The following is a 14,809-nucleotide window of genomic DNA, read 5'->3' as shown; positions in this document are numbered from 1 at the left end:
ATGTTGTTATGTTACAGCTTTATTCTAAAATGGATTAAATCGTTTTTCCCCATCATCAATCTACACACAATACACAAAATGTTTGCAAATTTATTTTAAAAAAATGATACAACATTTACACAAGTATTAAGACTCTTTACTCAGTACTTTGTTGAAACACCTTTGGCAGCAATTACAGCCTTGAGTCTTCTTGGGTATGACCCTACAAGCTTGGCACACCTGTATTTGGTGAGTTTCTCCCATTCTTCTCTGCAGAACCTCTCAAGCTCTGTCAGGTTGGATGGGGAGCGTTGCTGCACAGCTATTTTCGGGCTCTCCAGAGATGTTCGGGCTCTGGCTCTGGCTGGGCCAGTCAAGGACATTCAGAGACTTGTCCCGAAGCCATTCCTGTGTTGTCTTGGCTGTGTGCTTAGGGTTGTCCTGTTGGAAGGTGAACCTTCGTCCCAATCAGAGGTCCTGAGTGCTCTGGAGCAGGTTTTCATCAAGGATCTCTCTGTACTTTGCTCCGTTCATCTTTCCGTCAACCTGACTAGTCACTCAGTCCCTGCTGCTGAAAAACGCCACCACCATGTTTCACTGTAGGGATGGTAACAGGTTTCCTCCAGAGTTGAGGCTTGGCATTCAGGCCAAAGAGTTCAATCTTGGTTTTATCAGACCAGAGAATCTTGTTTCTCATTGTCAGAGAGTCTTTAGGTGACTTTTGGCAAACTCCAAGTGGGCTGTCATGTGTCTTTTACTGACGAGTGGTGTGGTGGTTAATTTCTGGATTATCAAATGAGGAGAGAAACTTATCACACAAGTCAGCGTTATACCTAAACTGAATCCTTATTAGCGAGAGCTTTGCAATAGCGGTGGCTGGTTGACGAATCAACTTCAGATGATCCATTGAGAGCCACCACACAAAGGCTACTGAGATCTTTTATAGCAAAGATCCACCCCCTAGTCTACATAACAAACCACAGATGTTTAGAACGTGTCACAAGGTGAGACTTTTTAAATGAGAAAGGAGCATCCCGTAGCCAGATAGCCTTCGCTATAAATTATTGTTCAGTTTGGCCCCTAAGACGAGGTTCCGATCTCATTCCTGGTACTGAGGTTGATTAGTCAACCAGCACAAAAATACAAAAATACCAACTCATCCAATGGCATAAATCAATTGTCAACTCCAGATACTCCCATCTCAAGTAAAACCCCTTCTTGACCACACTCCTCGACAAGCTCACCGAGGGTAGTGAGCCTCTAGGTCAAACACTATCCCAGGATAAGTGCAACATCAGAGATGACATACAATGGTTCCAGACATTACCACACACATCCCCCAATGCCAAAGGAGGGAGTGACTGGACAGACATTGTGGAGACAAGTAATAGGTTCCCCATGAATCGCGCCATCCCTTCACATGGGTAAAGACATGGGTATAGGTAAAGACACATTCACATATGAAGACAATGTTCCCCCCTGTCCTCTTCCCTTTCTGATATTCTGCATATCACCAGGGACATGTGAAAGACAAACCTGACCTCTCCCCTCTCTGGGTCCCAGGTGACTGAAGAAGTGCAACTGCCAACACCAGAGTTCGAAAGGATCCATTCTAATAACAAGTATATCACATAAGCGTATTATGCAGATAAGACATCTTAATTATCTATGTTACCCAACTAATTCTGATTCTTCCACCACAGTGGCTTCCATTTGGACACTCTACCATAGAGACCTGATTGGTGGAGTGCTGCAGAGATGGTTGTCCTTCTGGAAGTTTCTCTCATCTCCACAGAGGAACTCTGGAGCTCTGTCAGAGTGACCAACGGGTTCTTGGTCACCTCTCTGACCAAGGCCCTTCTCCCCTGATTGCTCAGTTTGGCCGGGTGGCCAGCACTAGGAAGAGTCTTGTTGGTTCAAAACTTCTTCCATTAAAGAATGATGGAGGCCACTGTGTTCTTGGGGACCTTCACTACTGCAGAAATGTTTTGGTACCCTTCCCCAGATCTGTGCCTCGATACAATCCTGTCTCGGAGCACTATGGACAATTCCTTCTACCTTATGGCTTGGTTTTTGCTCTGACATGCACTGTCAACTGTGGGACCTTATATAGACAGGTGTGTGTGCCTTTCCAAATCATGTCCAATACATTGAATTTACCACAGGTAAATGGCAACAGGATGCACCTGAGCTTAATTTTGAGTCTCATAACAAGAGTCTGAATACTTATTGTTGAGTTTACATACACCTTAGCCAAATACATTTAAACTCAGTTCTACACAATTCCAGATATTTAATCCTAGTAAAAATTCCCTGTCTTAGGTCAGTTAGGATCACCACTTTATTTTAAGAATGTGAAATGTCAGAATAATAGTAGAGGGAATGATTTATTTAAGCTTTTATTTATTTATTCACATTCCCAGTGGATCAGAAGTTTACATACACTCAATTAGTATTTGGTAGCATTGCCTTTAAATAGTTTAACTTGGGTCGAACATTTTGGGATGCCTTCCACAAGCTTCCCACAACTTGCTGGCCTATTCCTCCTTGCTCTCACATGCCTTTTCAGTTCTGTCCACACATTTTCAATAGGATTGAGGTCAGGGTTTGTGGCCACTCCAATACCTTGACTTTGTTGTCCTTATGCCATTTTGCCACAACTTTGGAAGTATGCTTGGGGTCATTGTCCATTTGGAAAACCCATTTTCAACCAAGCTTTATTAACTTCCTGACTGATGTTTTGAGATGTTGCTTCAATATATCTACATGATTTCCCCTCCTCATATGCCATCTATTTTGTGAAGAGCACCAGTCCCTCCTGCAGCAAAGCACCCCCATGACATGATGCTGCCACCCCCGTGCTTCACGGTTGGGATGGTGTTCTTCGGCTTGCAAGCCCCGCCCCCCCCCCCTTTGTCCTCCAAACATAACGATGGTAATTATGGCCAAACAGTTCTATTTTTGTTTTATCAGACCAGAGGACATTTCTCCAAAAAGTACGATCTTTGTCCCCATGTGCAGTGGCATACCATAGTCTGGCTTTTTTATGGCAGTTTTTGAGCAGGGGCTTCTTTCTTGCTGAGCTGCCTTTCAGGTTATGTCGATATAGGACTCGTTTTACTGTGGATATAGATACTTTTGTTTCTGTTTCCTCCAGCATCTTCACAAGGTCCTTTGCTGTTGTTCTGGGATTGATTTACACTTTTTGCGCTAAAGTACATTTATCTTTAGGAGACAGAACGTGTATCTTTCCTGAGCGGTATGACGGCTGCATGGTCCTATGGTGTTTATACTTTCGTACTATTGTTTGTACAGATGAATGTGGTACCTTCAGGCGTTTGGAAATTGCACCCAAGGATGAACCAAACTTGTGGAGGTCTACAGTTTTTTTCTTTTGATTTTCCCATGATGTCAAGCAAAGAGGCACTGAGTTTGAAGGTAGGCCTTGAAATACATCCACAGATATACCTCCAATTGAGTAAAATTATGTACATTAGCCTATCAGAAGCTCCTAAAGCCGTGACATAATTTTCTGGAATTTTCCAAGCTGCTTAAAGGCACAGTCAACTTAGTGTATGTAAACTTCTGACCCACTGGAATTGTGATACAGTGAATAAGTGAAAAGGTCTGTCTGTACAAAATTGTTGGGAAAATTACTTGTGTCATACACAAACTAGATGTCCTAGCCGACTTGCCAAAACTATAGTTTGACAAGAAATTTGTGGAGTGGTTGAAAAATTAGTTTTATGGCCTCCAACCTAAGTGTATGTAAACTTCCTACTTCGACTCTATGTGAGTCAGGTATTTAAAAAAAATACAAAATAAAAATTGCAAATATTAAAAATAAAATAAAAAGTTTTCGCTTTGTCATTATGGGGTATTGAGTAGATTGAGGACATTTAAAAAAAAATCAATTTTAGAAAAAGGCTGTAACTTAACAAAATGTGGAAAAAGTCAGGGGTCTTTCCGAATGCAAGGTAAGTCGCCCTGGATTAGAGTTTCTGCTAAATGACTCAAATGTACATTTATATAAAGCATAAACCTGTGCTGTTACCTATATATGTTGTATAAAGCTGTGTTCTTACCTGTAATAGGTGATACAACGTTGTGTTGTTACCTGTCCCGCAGGTGATGGCATCAGACGACCACCGCTTCCTGTCCAGCTCTCTGTACAGCACAGGTGTTCTGGTGGCCTGGGACCCTTCCCCCTTTTCTGCTGACCTCAGCCAGGTATGACTTGGGGAGAGTAAATACCAGTAGAGATCATTAGAGGCCAGTAAATACTACTCAAGACCAATAAAAACTTTTCAAAACCAGTAAAGATTGAGTGTAAAGACCAGTCAAGACTAGTCAAGAACAATCAAGACCAGTAAAGATCATTAACCCCCTAGAGTTGATGTCCATGCCCCCGCGGAAATCTATTTAGCTTAATAAAAACATCCCCGTCAAAATCCGTCTGTTTAAGCAACAAAAATGTGTTGTTTTGCAACGACTCAATCCACCGCATCCACCGATGTCGGCCTTTCGATCATAGAGTCATCTCTCAGTGGTGTAAAGTACTTAAGTAAAAAATTCTTTAAAGCACTAGTTAAGTAGTTTTTAGGGGTATTTGTACTTTACTATTTATATTTTAGAACATTTTTACTACACTACATTCCTAAAGAAAATAATGTACCTTTAACTCCATACATTTACTCTGACACCCAAAAGTTCTCGTTACATTTCGAATGCTTAGCAGGACAGGAAAATTGTCCAATTCACTTACATCCCTGGTCATCTCTGATCAGGCCCTACACCCAAACAAGGGCACTGCGTTCATCCACCTCTGGCCTGCTCGCCTCCCTACCACTGAGGAAGTACAGTTCCCGCTCAGCCCAGTCAAAACTGTTCGCTGCTCTGGCCCCCCAATGGTGGAACAAACTCCCTCACGACGCCAGGACAGCGGAGTCAATCACCACCTTCCGGAGACACCTGAAACCCCACCTCTTTAAGGAATACCTAGGATAGGATAAAGTAATCCCTCTCACCCCCCTTAAAAGATTTAGATGCACTACTGTTCCACTGGATGTCATAAGGTGAATGCACCAATTTGTAAGTCGCTCTGGATAAGAGCGTCTGCTAAATGACTTAAATGTAAATGTAAATGTAAATCTCTACTGCCTCTGATCTGGCGAACTCACTTTTAACAGAAATGCTTGGTTTATAAATTGTAACCGACCGGCTCAAATCAGTCTTATGTAACAAAATTTGAAATGGTATTATTTACTTTGGATAAAGTAGAGACTCAGAGCTACAAAATGGTATAACATACACTGCATTTGAGAAACAATGGGAAAGTCAGTTTTCTTTGAAAGTTGATAAACTTGTAAACTCACTTTTGAGAAAATGGCCTTTGAATGTTTTGGTACTACTACTGGAGAGCCCTTCTTTAACTACACTCATTCAGCATCGTTCACACCCTCTGAAGCTTTAGCCCCACACAACTCTTTAAGGGTTGATCCGAGCATTCTGTACTAACAACAGCAATCAAGCACCCCTGTAAAGTTCTTTATTATACACACATTCAAACAAATGTGTATTTATACACAATTTATAACACAATTGATAACAAATATGTATTTATATGGACCCCGATGTAACTTTCATTGTTAATTTGTTTATTTTTCATGGCAGATTTATCCATAAAATGATGTGGGCAAAGAACAAACCCCTCTTCACATTCTTTAAGATAGAATTGAAATATTATTTTGAAATTATCAGTAAGTCTAAAAACAAAAAAGCAATACATTCCAGAAAACGTTTTGACAAATTGAAAATACATCTCGATATGTAATACCTCTGTCTGTTAACTTCTTCGAGATAGGGGGCGCTCTTTTAATTTTTGGATAAAAAACGTTCCCGTTTTAAACAAGATATTTTGTCACGAAAAGATACTCGACTATGCATGTAATTGACAGCTTTGGAAAGAAAAAACTCTGACGTTTCCAAAACTGCAAAGATATTATCTGTGAGTGCCCCAGAACTAATGCTACAGGCGAAACCAAGATGAAGTTTCATACAGGAAATGCCCCAGATTCTGAAGGCGCTGTGTTCCAATGTCTCCTTATATGGCTGTGAATGCACCAGGAATGAGCCTGCCCTTTGTGTCGTTTCTCCAAGGTGTCTGCAGCATTGTGACGTATTTGTAGGCATATCATTGGAATATTGACCATAAGAGACTACATTTACCAGGGGTCCGCCCGGTGTCCTGTGTCAAAATTATTGCGTAATCTTTAGGTCCATGCGCCGTTCCATTTCTTAGAAGAGAAAGTCAACTGCCAAGATGGATTTATCGTCGATAGATATGTGAAAAAAACCTTGAGGATTGATTCTAAACATCGGTTTGCCATGTTTCTGTCGATATTATGGAGTTAATTTGGAAAAAAGTTCGCGTTTTAATGACTTAATTTTCGTTTTTTTTCTTACACAAACGTGATGGAGAAAACGGAGCGATTTGTCAAACCAAATAATCTTTTTGTAAAAACGGAACATTTGCTATCTAACTGAGAGTCTCCTCATTGAAAACATCTGAAGTTCTTCAAAGGTAAATTCTTTTATTTGAATGTTTTTCTGGTTTTTGTGAAAATGTTGCCTGCTGAATGCTAACGCTAAATGCTACGCTAAATGCTACGCTAGCTATCAATACTGTTACACAAATGCTTGTTTTGCTAAGGTTGAGAAGCATATTTTGAAAATCTGAGATGACAGTGTTGTTAACAAAAATCTAAGCTTGAGAGCTAACATATTGATTTCATTTCATTTGCGATTTTCATGAATAGTTAACGTTGCGTTATGGTAATGAGCTTGAGGCTGTATTCACGATCCCGGATCCGGGATGGCTCGTCGCAACAGGTTAATTTTATGTACTCTTGTTTGCCTATTCCTGTTTTTGTTTTGTTCATAATAATATTAACTTCTCATGGGCAGGTGGGACGGTATTATAAATATTTAACTTCCGTAAAATCAATAGTGTAATACATCAAAATAAAGCTTCACTTCTTGTTAAGCCAGCCACTGTGTCAGATTTCAAAAAGGCTTTACGGCAAAAGCAAACCATGTGATTATCTGAGGACAGCTCCCCGCATACAAACGCATGAAAAACATATATTTCAACCAGGCAGGTGCGACACAAAAGTCAGAAATAGCAATATAAAAAAATGCCTTCTTCTGGTTGCACTCCAAAAGGTCCCTGTTACCCTGTTAATGGTCCTTTTGTTCGATAATGTTCTTCTTTATATCCATAAACACTCAGTTTAGCTGGCGCACTTCAGTCAATAATCCACCCATAGCCAAGTCCTCCCAGATTGCAGTTCCAGGCTGGTTTTTGGAAAAATAAGCCAGAAACTGTCATTTTTCTAGGTGGCTCCCAATTTGGCGCCCCCCTAGCAATTAAACACTGGAGTGATAGATGTGCAGAAGCGGAATGTGCAAGTAAAGATACTGAGGTGCAAAGGAGCAAAAAAATAAATAACAATATGGGGATAAGGTAGTTGGATGGGCTATGTACAGGTGCAATGATCTGTGAGCTGCTCTGACAGCTGGTGCTTAAAGTTAGTGAGGGAGATATGTGTCTCCAGCTTCAGTGATTCTTGCAATTCGTTCCAGTCATTGGCAGGAGAGAAATGGAAGGGAAGAAGGCCAAAGGAGGAATTGGCTTTGGGGCTGAAAAGTGAAATATACCTGCTGGAGCGCGTGCTACGGGTGGGTGCTGCTATGGTGACCAGTGAGCTGAGATAAGGTGGGCTTTACCTAGCAAATACTTAAAGATGACCTGGAGCCAGTAGGTTTGGCAACGAATATGAAGGGAGGGCCAGCCAACGAGAACATACAGGTCAGTGTGGTGGATAGTATATGGGGCTTTGGTGACAAAACAGATAGAACTGTGATACACTGCATCCAATTTGCTGAGTAGAGTGTTGGAGGCTATTTTGTAAATGACATTGCCAAAGTCAAGGATCGGTAGGATAGTCAGTTTTACGAGGGTATTCTTGGCAGCATGGCAGAATGGTGTCATCTGCGTGGATCAGAGAATCAGATAATCAACAGCAGCAAGAGCAACATCATTGATGTATACAGAGAAAAGATTCGGCCCGTGAATTTAACTCTGTGGCACCCCCCATAGAGACTGCCAGAGCGGAGAAAGTATGGTGGGATTCAAAATGTTCGGTGATCTGTTAATTAACTTGGCTTTTGAAGACCTTAGAAAGGCAGGGTAGGATAGATATAGTTCTGTAACAGTTTGTCTAGAGTGTCTCCCCCTTTGAAGAAGGGGATGACCGTGGCAGCTTTCCAATCTTTGGGAATCTCAGAAAGAGAGGTTGAACAGGCTAGTAATAGGGTTTGCAACAATTGCGTCAGATAATTTTAGAAAAAGAGTGTCCAGATTGTCTAGCCCAGCTTATTTGTAAGGGTCCAGATTTTGCAGCTCTTTCAGAACATCAGCTATCTGGATTTGGGTGAAGAAGAAGAAATGGGAGAGGCTTGGGCAGGTTGCTGTGGGGAGTGCAGGGCTTTTGACCGGGGTAGGGGTAGCCAGGTGAAAAGTATGGCCAGCCATAGAAAAATGCTTATTGAATTTCTCAATTATTGAGGATTTATCGGTGGTGACAGTGTTTCCTAGCCTCAGTACAGTGGGCAGCTGGGGGGAGGGGTTCTTATTCTACATGGATTTTACAGTGTCCTGGAACTTTTTGGAGTTTGTGCTACAGGATGCAAATTTCTGTTTGAAAAAGCTAGCCTTTGCTTTCCTAACTGCCTGTGTATATTGGTTCCTAACTTCCCTGAAAAGTTGCATATCTCGGGGGCTATTCGATGCTAATGCAGTACGCCACAGGATGTTTTTGTGCTGGTCAAGGGCAGTCAGGTCTGGAGTGAACCAAGGGCTCTATATCTGTTCCTGGTTCTACATTTTTTGAATGGGGCATGTTTATTTAAGATCGTGAGGAAAGCACTTTTAAAGAATAACCAGGCATCCTCTACTGACGGAATGAGGTCAATATTCTTCCAGGATACCCGGGCCAGGTCGATTAGAATGGCCTACCCGCTGAATGTTTTTAGGGAGCGTTTGACAGTGATGAGGGGTGGTCGTTTGACCGCAGACCCATTACGGACGCAGGCAATGAGGAAGTGATCACTGAGATCCTGGTTGAAGACAACAGAGGTGTATTTAGAGGGCAGGTTGGTCAGGATGATATCTATGAGGGTGCCCGTGTTTATGGCTTTGGGGTTGTACCTGGTAGGTTCATTGATCATTTGTGTGAGATTGAGGGCATCTAGCTTAGATGTTAGGACAGCCGGAGTGTTAAGCATGTCCCAGTTTAGGTCACCTAACAGTACAAGCTCTGAAGATAGATAGGGAGCAATCAATTCACATATGGTGTCCAGGGCACAGCTGGGGGCTGAAGGTGGTCTATAAGAAGCGGCAACAGTGATAGACTTGTTTCTGGAAAGGTAGATTTTTTTAAAGTAGAAGCTAGAATTGTTTGGGCACAGACCTGGATAGTATGACAGAACTCTGCAGGATATCTCTGCAGTAGATTGCAACTCCGCCTCCTTTAGCAGTTCTATCTTGTCGAAAAATGTTATGTTCTAGTTAGGGATGTAAATTTCTGAATTTTTGGTGGCCTTCCTAAGCCAGGATTCAGGCACGGCTAGGACATCCGGGTTGGCAGAGTGTGCTAAAGCAGTGAATAAAACAAACTTAGGGAGGAGGTTACAGAAGTCAAAAAATGAGAGCGCCTGGGCAATGGGAGTGGAGCTAGACGCTGCAGGGCCTGGATAAACCTCTACATCCCCAGAGGAACAGAGGAGGAGTAGACGATTAGAGAGGCTTTGTCTCTAGAGACACTATTTAAACCAGGTGAGGTCACCACATGTGTGGGAGGTGGAACAAAAGGGCTAGCTAAGTCATATTGATCAGGGCTGGAGGCTCTACACTGAAATAAGACAATAATCACTAACCAGAACAGCAATGGACAAGCCATATTGACATTAGGGAGAGGCATGCATAGCCGAGTAATCATAGGGTCCAGTGAGTAGCTAGGCGAGCTGGAGACACGGCGATTCAGACAGCTAACTGGCCGGGGCTAGCAGGCTAGCAGAAGAGCCTTAGGGGGACATTGCGACGTAAGAGCCTGTGGAAATTCCCTCCGGCGGATTACATCGGCAGACCAGTCGTGATGATTCGGCAGGGCTTCATGTTGCCAGTAAAATGGGTCCAGGCCAATTGGCAAAATAGCTAGCTGGGAGATGGGCCTAGCACGAGGCTAGCTCCAGGCTAACTGGTGCTTTCTTCGGGACAGAGACGTTAGCCAGGAGTAGCCACTCGCATAGCAGCTAGCTAGCTGCAATGATCAGGTGAAAAGGCAGGAGTTGATCGGGCTAAGGTTAGCTGATGACTGCTAGCAGTGGCTAACTGACAACTAGCTAATAGCTAGTTAGCTGGCTAGCTTCTGGTGGGGGTTCCAGTTTTAAAGTATAGAAAATAGCTAGCAAAGGATCCAAAGGCCTTTTTGTGTTTATCGTTGACACTGATAAAATACTGGCATATTCCTTCATGGTCCAGTCTGTCCAGTTTCTCCTGGTGCACATGACACATGGCCACATTATTCGGCCTTGTTTGACTCATTGATGATCTAAGCCATGTCTTAAGCCTCCTCAGAGCACTAAAACTCCTCTCACGACCCCCAAGCCTTACTAAAGCTTCCACCTGCCTAAAGAGACCATCTTACCTCTGCCACCATTCCCCCAATAATGCTATCAACATCTGAGCTCGTTTTATATGTGTAATTAGCCCCAAATATGGCCAGCTGCACCTGCAGTAGTCTTGAATTTTCAATCTGCTGCAGCTTTTGGAATCCAGCTTGACCAAATCTCTCTTTGAATTGAGTATTCACTGAGTCCAAGGTGTTGTAGAATTGGGCTCTGTACAAAGACTGGGCATCTAGATGGATATGGGCAGCAGCCTGACCAGTGTAACGCTTTGTAGATTTGCGGATATGAGGCATCTGAATAAGTTGTAGGTCCAACGTTATTGCTATAGCAGTTGCTTTTGCGAACAAGACATCAATGTGCTCCTCCATCCGCTTGCCCTGCATGCTTGTTTTGACATGGTCCATAGCCTCCAACATGCCTGAAACAGTCTGTTTCCTAAGCTGCAGGGAGGTGTTCAGGCACTCCAAATCCCCCATCAGTTATTCAGTCATTATAAGGCCAAGCACAGTGTCCCCTTTTAGAAATGTTCCATGAAGATCATTAGCCTTAGTTGAAGTGTCAGATGAGCTGCATGATGCTATTTCTTCAAGGACTGTCAGCACTGACTCCTATTGGCTGAGACCTGAACGGATGGCAGGGGTGCGAACAGTCCACCTGGTGGGACAAAGGTTTGCACGAGGTGAAACCATGTGGACCACAGTGATAATATGTAGCCAGTGGTTGTTCTTTCCTTAAAATGGCTTGCACCCCCTGCAATCGTCCAGCCATGTTTGTAGCACCGTCATCGTTTGGTTGTAGATCTGCATCTACAAAGCGCAAACATATTGACTCCTGATCAACTCCTGATATATACTGGGTGCATTCAAACATATTGACTCCTGATCAACTCCTGATATATCCTAGGTGCATTTAAACATATTGACTCCTCATCAACTCCTGATATATCCTGGGTGCCATCAAACATATTGACTCCTGATCAACTCCTGATATATCATTGGTGCCATCAAACATATTGACTCCTGATCAACTCCTGATATATCATTTGTGCCATCAAACATATTGACTCCTGATCAACTCCTGATATATCCTAGGTGCATCTAAACATATTGACTCCTGATCAATTCCTGATATATCATTTGTGCCATCAAACATATTGACTCCTGATCAACTCCTGATATATCCTAGGTGCATTTACATTTACATTTGACATTTAAGTCATTTAGCAGACGCTCTTATCCAGAGCGACTTACAAATTGGTGCGTTCACCTTAAGACATCCAGTGGAACAGCCACTTTACAATAGTGCATCTAAATCTTTTAAGGGGGGGGAGGGTGAGAAGGATTACTTTATCCTATCCTAGGTATTCCTGAAAGAGGTGGGGTTTCAGGTGTCTCCGGAAGGTGGTGATTGACTCCGCTGTCCTGGCATCGTGAGGGAGTTTGTTCCACCATTGGGGGGCCAGAGCAGCGAACAGTTTTGACTGGGCTGCGCGGGAACTGTACTTCCTCAGTGGTAGGGAGGCGAGCAGGCCAGAGGTGGATGAACGCAGTGCCCTTGTTTGGGTGTAGGGCCTGATCAGAGCCTGGAGGTACTGAGGTGCCGTTCCCCTCACAGCTCCGTAGGCAAGCACCATGGTCTTGTAGCGGATGCGAGCTTCAACTGGAAGCCAGTGGAGAGAGCGGAGGAGCGGGGTGACGTGAGAGAACTTGGGAAGGTTGAACACCAGACGGGCTGCGGCGTTCTGGATGAGTTGTAGGGGTTTAATGGCACAGGCAGGGAGCCCAGCCAACAGCGAGTTGCAGTAATCCAGACGGGAGATGACAAGTGCCTGGATTAGGACCTGCGCTGCTTCCTGTGTGAGGCAGGGTCGTACTCTGCGGATGTTGTAGAGCATGAACCTACAAGAACGGGCCACCGCCTTGATGTTAGTTGAGAACGACAGGGTGTTGTCCAGGATCACGCCAAGGTTCTTAGCGCTCTGGGAGGAGGACACAATGGAGTTGTCAACCGTGATGGCGAGATCATGGAATGGGCAGTCCTTCCCCGGGAGGAAGAGCAGCTCCGTCTTGCCGAGGTTCAGCTTGAGGTGGTGATCCGTCATCCACACTGATATGTCTGCCAGACATGCAGAGATGCGTTTCGCCACCTGGTCATCAGAAGGGGGAAAGGAGAAGATTAATTGTGTGTCGTCTGCATAGCAATGATAGGAGAGACCATGTGAGGTTATGACAGAGCCAAGTGACTTGGTGTATAGCGAGAATAGGAGAGGGCCTAGAACAGAGCCCTGGGGGACGCCAGTGGTGAGAGCGCGTGGTGAGGAGACAGATTCTCGCCACGCCACCTGGTAGGAGCGACCTGTCAGGTAGGACGCAATCCAAGCGTGGGCCGCGCCGGAGATGCCCAACTCGGAGAGGGTGGAGAGGAGGATCTGATGGTTCACAGTATCGAAGGCAGCCGATAGGTCTAGAAGGATGAGAGCAGAGGAGAGAGAGTTAGCTTTAGCAGTGTGGAGGGCCTCCGTGATACAGAGAAGAGCAGTCTCATCAACTCATTTAAACATATTGACTCCTCATCAACTCCTGATATATCCTGGGTGCCATCAATGCCAAGTGTGAACTGGACCACTGGCATTGATGTTATTTCTGACAATTTATTTGACGATTGTAATGCCCACCAGCTTCAATTATTTTTTTGCATTTGGGGACTGGTGAAATCAAAGTGACATTTCAGCCAGGTGGTCAGCTCTGCATCATCCTCTACCTTGTGCTTTAGAAGCTGGCTGAAATTCCCACTCTCCTTATCAATGCCTCGAAAATCCTGACCTTGCCGCACCAAGCACTTCACACCCCCAACAATTTTCATAAGATTTATCTTCGCTCGTTGCTGCTGTCTTTCAAGCTCATGTGAAAGTTGTAATTAACAGGCTTTGGCTCCTGAATCCGAGTCATCATAGCTAATTTGTGACACTAATTTGGCTGTCTTTATGCGCACTAAATTTCTCCAGTGCCTTCTTCCAATTTTGAAAGCCAGTCTTGACAAAAGTTGAACTTGGACTTTTGTGTTACAAAGTATTTAGCACGATAGAAACAGAGGACCCCCTTTAAGGAGGGGCTGTAATGGAGCCAACTATAATCTTTAAAACATTTCTCCTGAAAATAGAGTGTCCTATTTGATCGGGTTTGAGTAGGTATGACATTCACATTTGGCCGATCATCTTCGCATGACTGTCTGCTCTCTCTCTCTCTTTCTCTCTCTGTATGTCATTGTCTCAAAGTCACTCTCCCTGCTTGATTGTATTATCTGAAATGCACATGAGAAGCCATACTTAGAGGAATATCACAGCTTAAATTAACTTTAGGATTAGACTGTTGTGATGTCATTATTCGGTCTTAACCATCAATATTTGCTCCTTCTCTCACTCACCTCCATGTCACCTGCTGCACGTTGAGTCCACTCTGCACGTTGATGCTTTTATTCCTGAGGCGGCCGCGGTGCTTGCGGAAGTGTCTGAAGGACAAGAGAAGTTCATCTTGGCGACAGTATCCCATGACTCCAAGGAGGAGGGAAGTTGCTCACACACAGAAACTGCTGGCTCAAAATCATGAAAAGAATAGTCATTCAGGTTTGCTGATTGAATGTGAATATCTGCTTGAGTCAGATTCTGCACCGAGATGTGTCGAAACGTCTTTTTCTCCAGGGGTCCTTTCAACAGATACTCCTTGTGGATGACTGTGTTGCAGCCAGCGTTAGGAGAAGACAGTGTGGTCGGTGGCGACGGCACGGTTACCTGTGACCACAATTGGTTGTTTTTCCAATCCATCAGTGGGACGAAACGATCCATCAAGTCTGCTCAAAGTAGCAGATATTCAGTTTCGAGGCTGCTAACATACACAGGGTGAACAAGCGATACGTTCTGGGAGTGTAGTTTCAGCATGAGTAGCATTGTGAGAGGCGAGGTAGTCTGAGTGAAACCTTGAAGTTTAGTGTCACGTCGCTCCTTTTTTAACCAACATTTAGCTGGCTTCAAAGCCCTTTTGAGATCATTGAACAACATTTGAGAGATGAGCGATATTGTTGA

At 43.8% G+C, this 14,809-nt stretch overlaps 1 protein-coding gene across 1 annotated transcript in view; it reads left to right on the top strand.

The window, feature by feature from the left end:
- Positions 1-14,809, top strand: part of st6gal1 (ST6 beta-galactosamide alpha-2,6-sialyltranferase 1) — a 170,594-nt gene that overhangs the window by 101,854 nt on the left and 53,931 nt on the right. The window contains exon 7 of the mRNA XM_029629923.2: positions 4,108-4,209. Coding sequence (XP_029485783.2) covers positions 4,108-4,209 — 102 coding nt within the window. The remainder of the gene's footprint in view (positions 1-4,107; positions 4,210-14,809) is intronic.

Source organism: Oncorhynchus nerka, linkage group LG23, assembly GCF_034236695.1.
Source record: "Oncorhynchus nerka isolate Pitt River linkage group LG23, Oner_Uvic_2.0, whole genome shotgun sequence".
Lineage (NCBI taxonomy): Eukaryota > Metazoa > Chordata > Actinopteri > Salmoniformes > Salmonidae > Oncorhynchus > Oncorhynchus nerka.
This window is presented reverse-complemented; position numbering and strand designations above follow the sequence as displayed.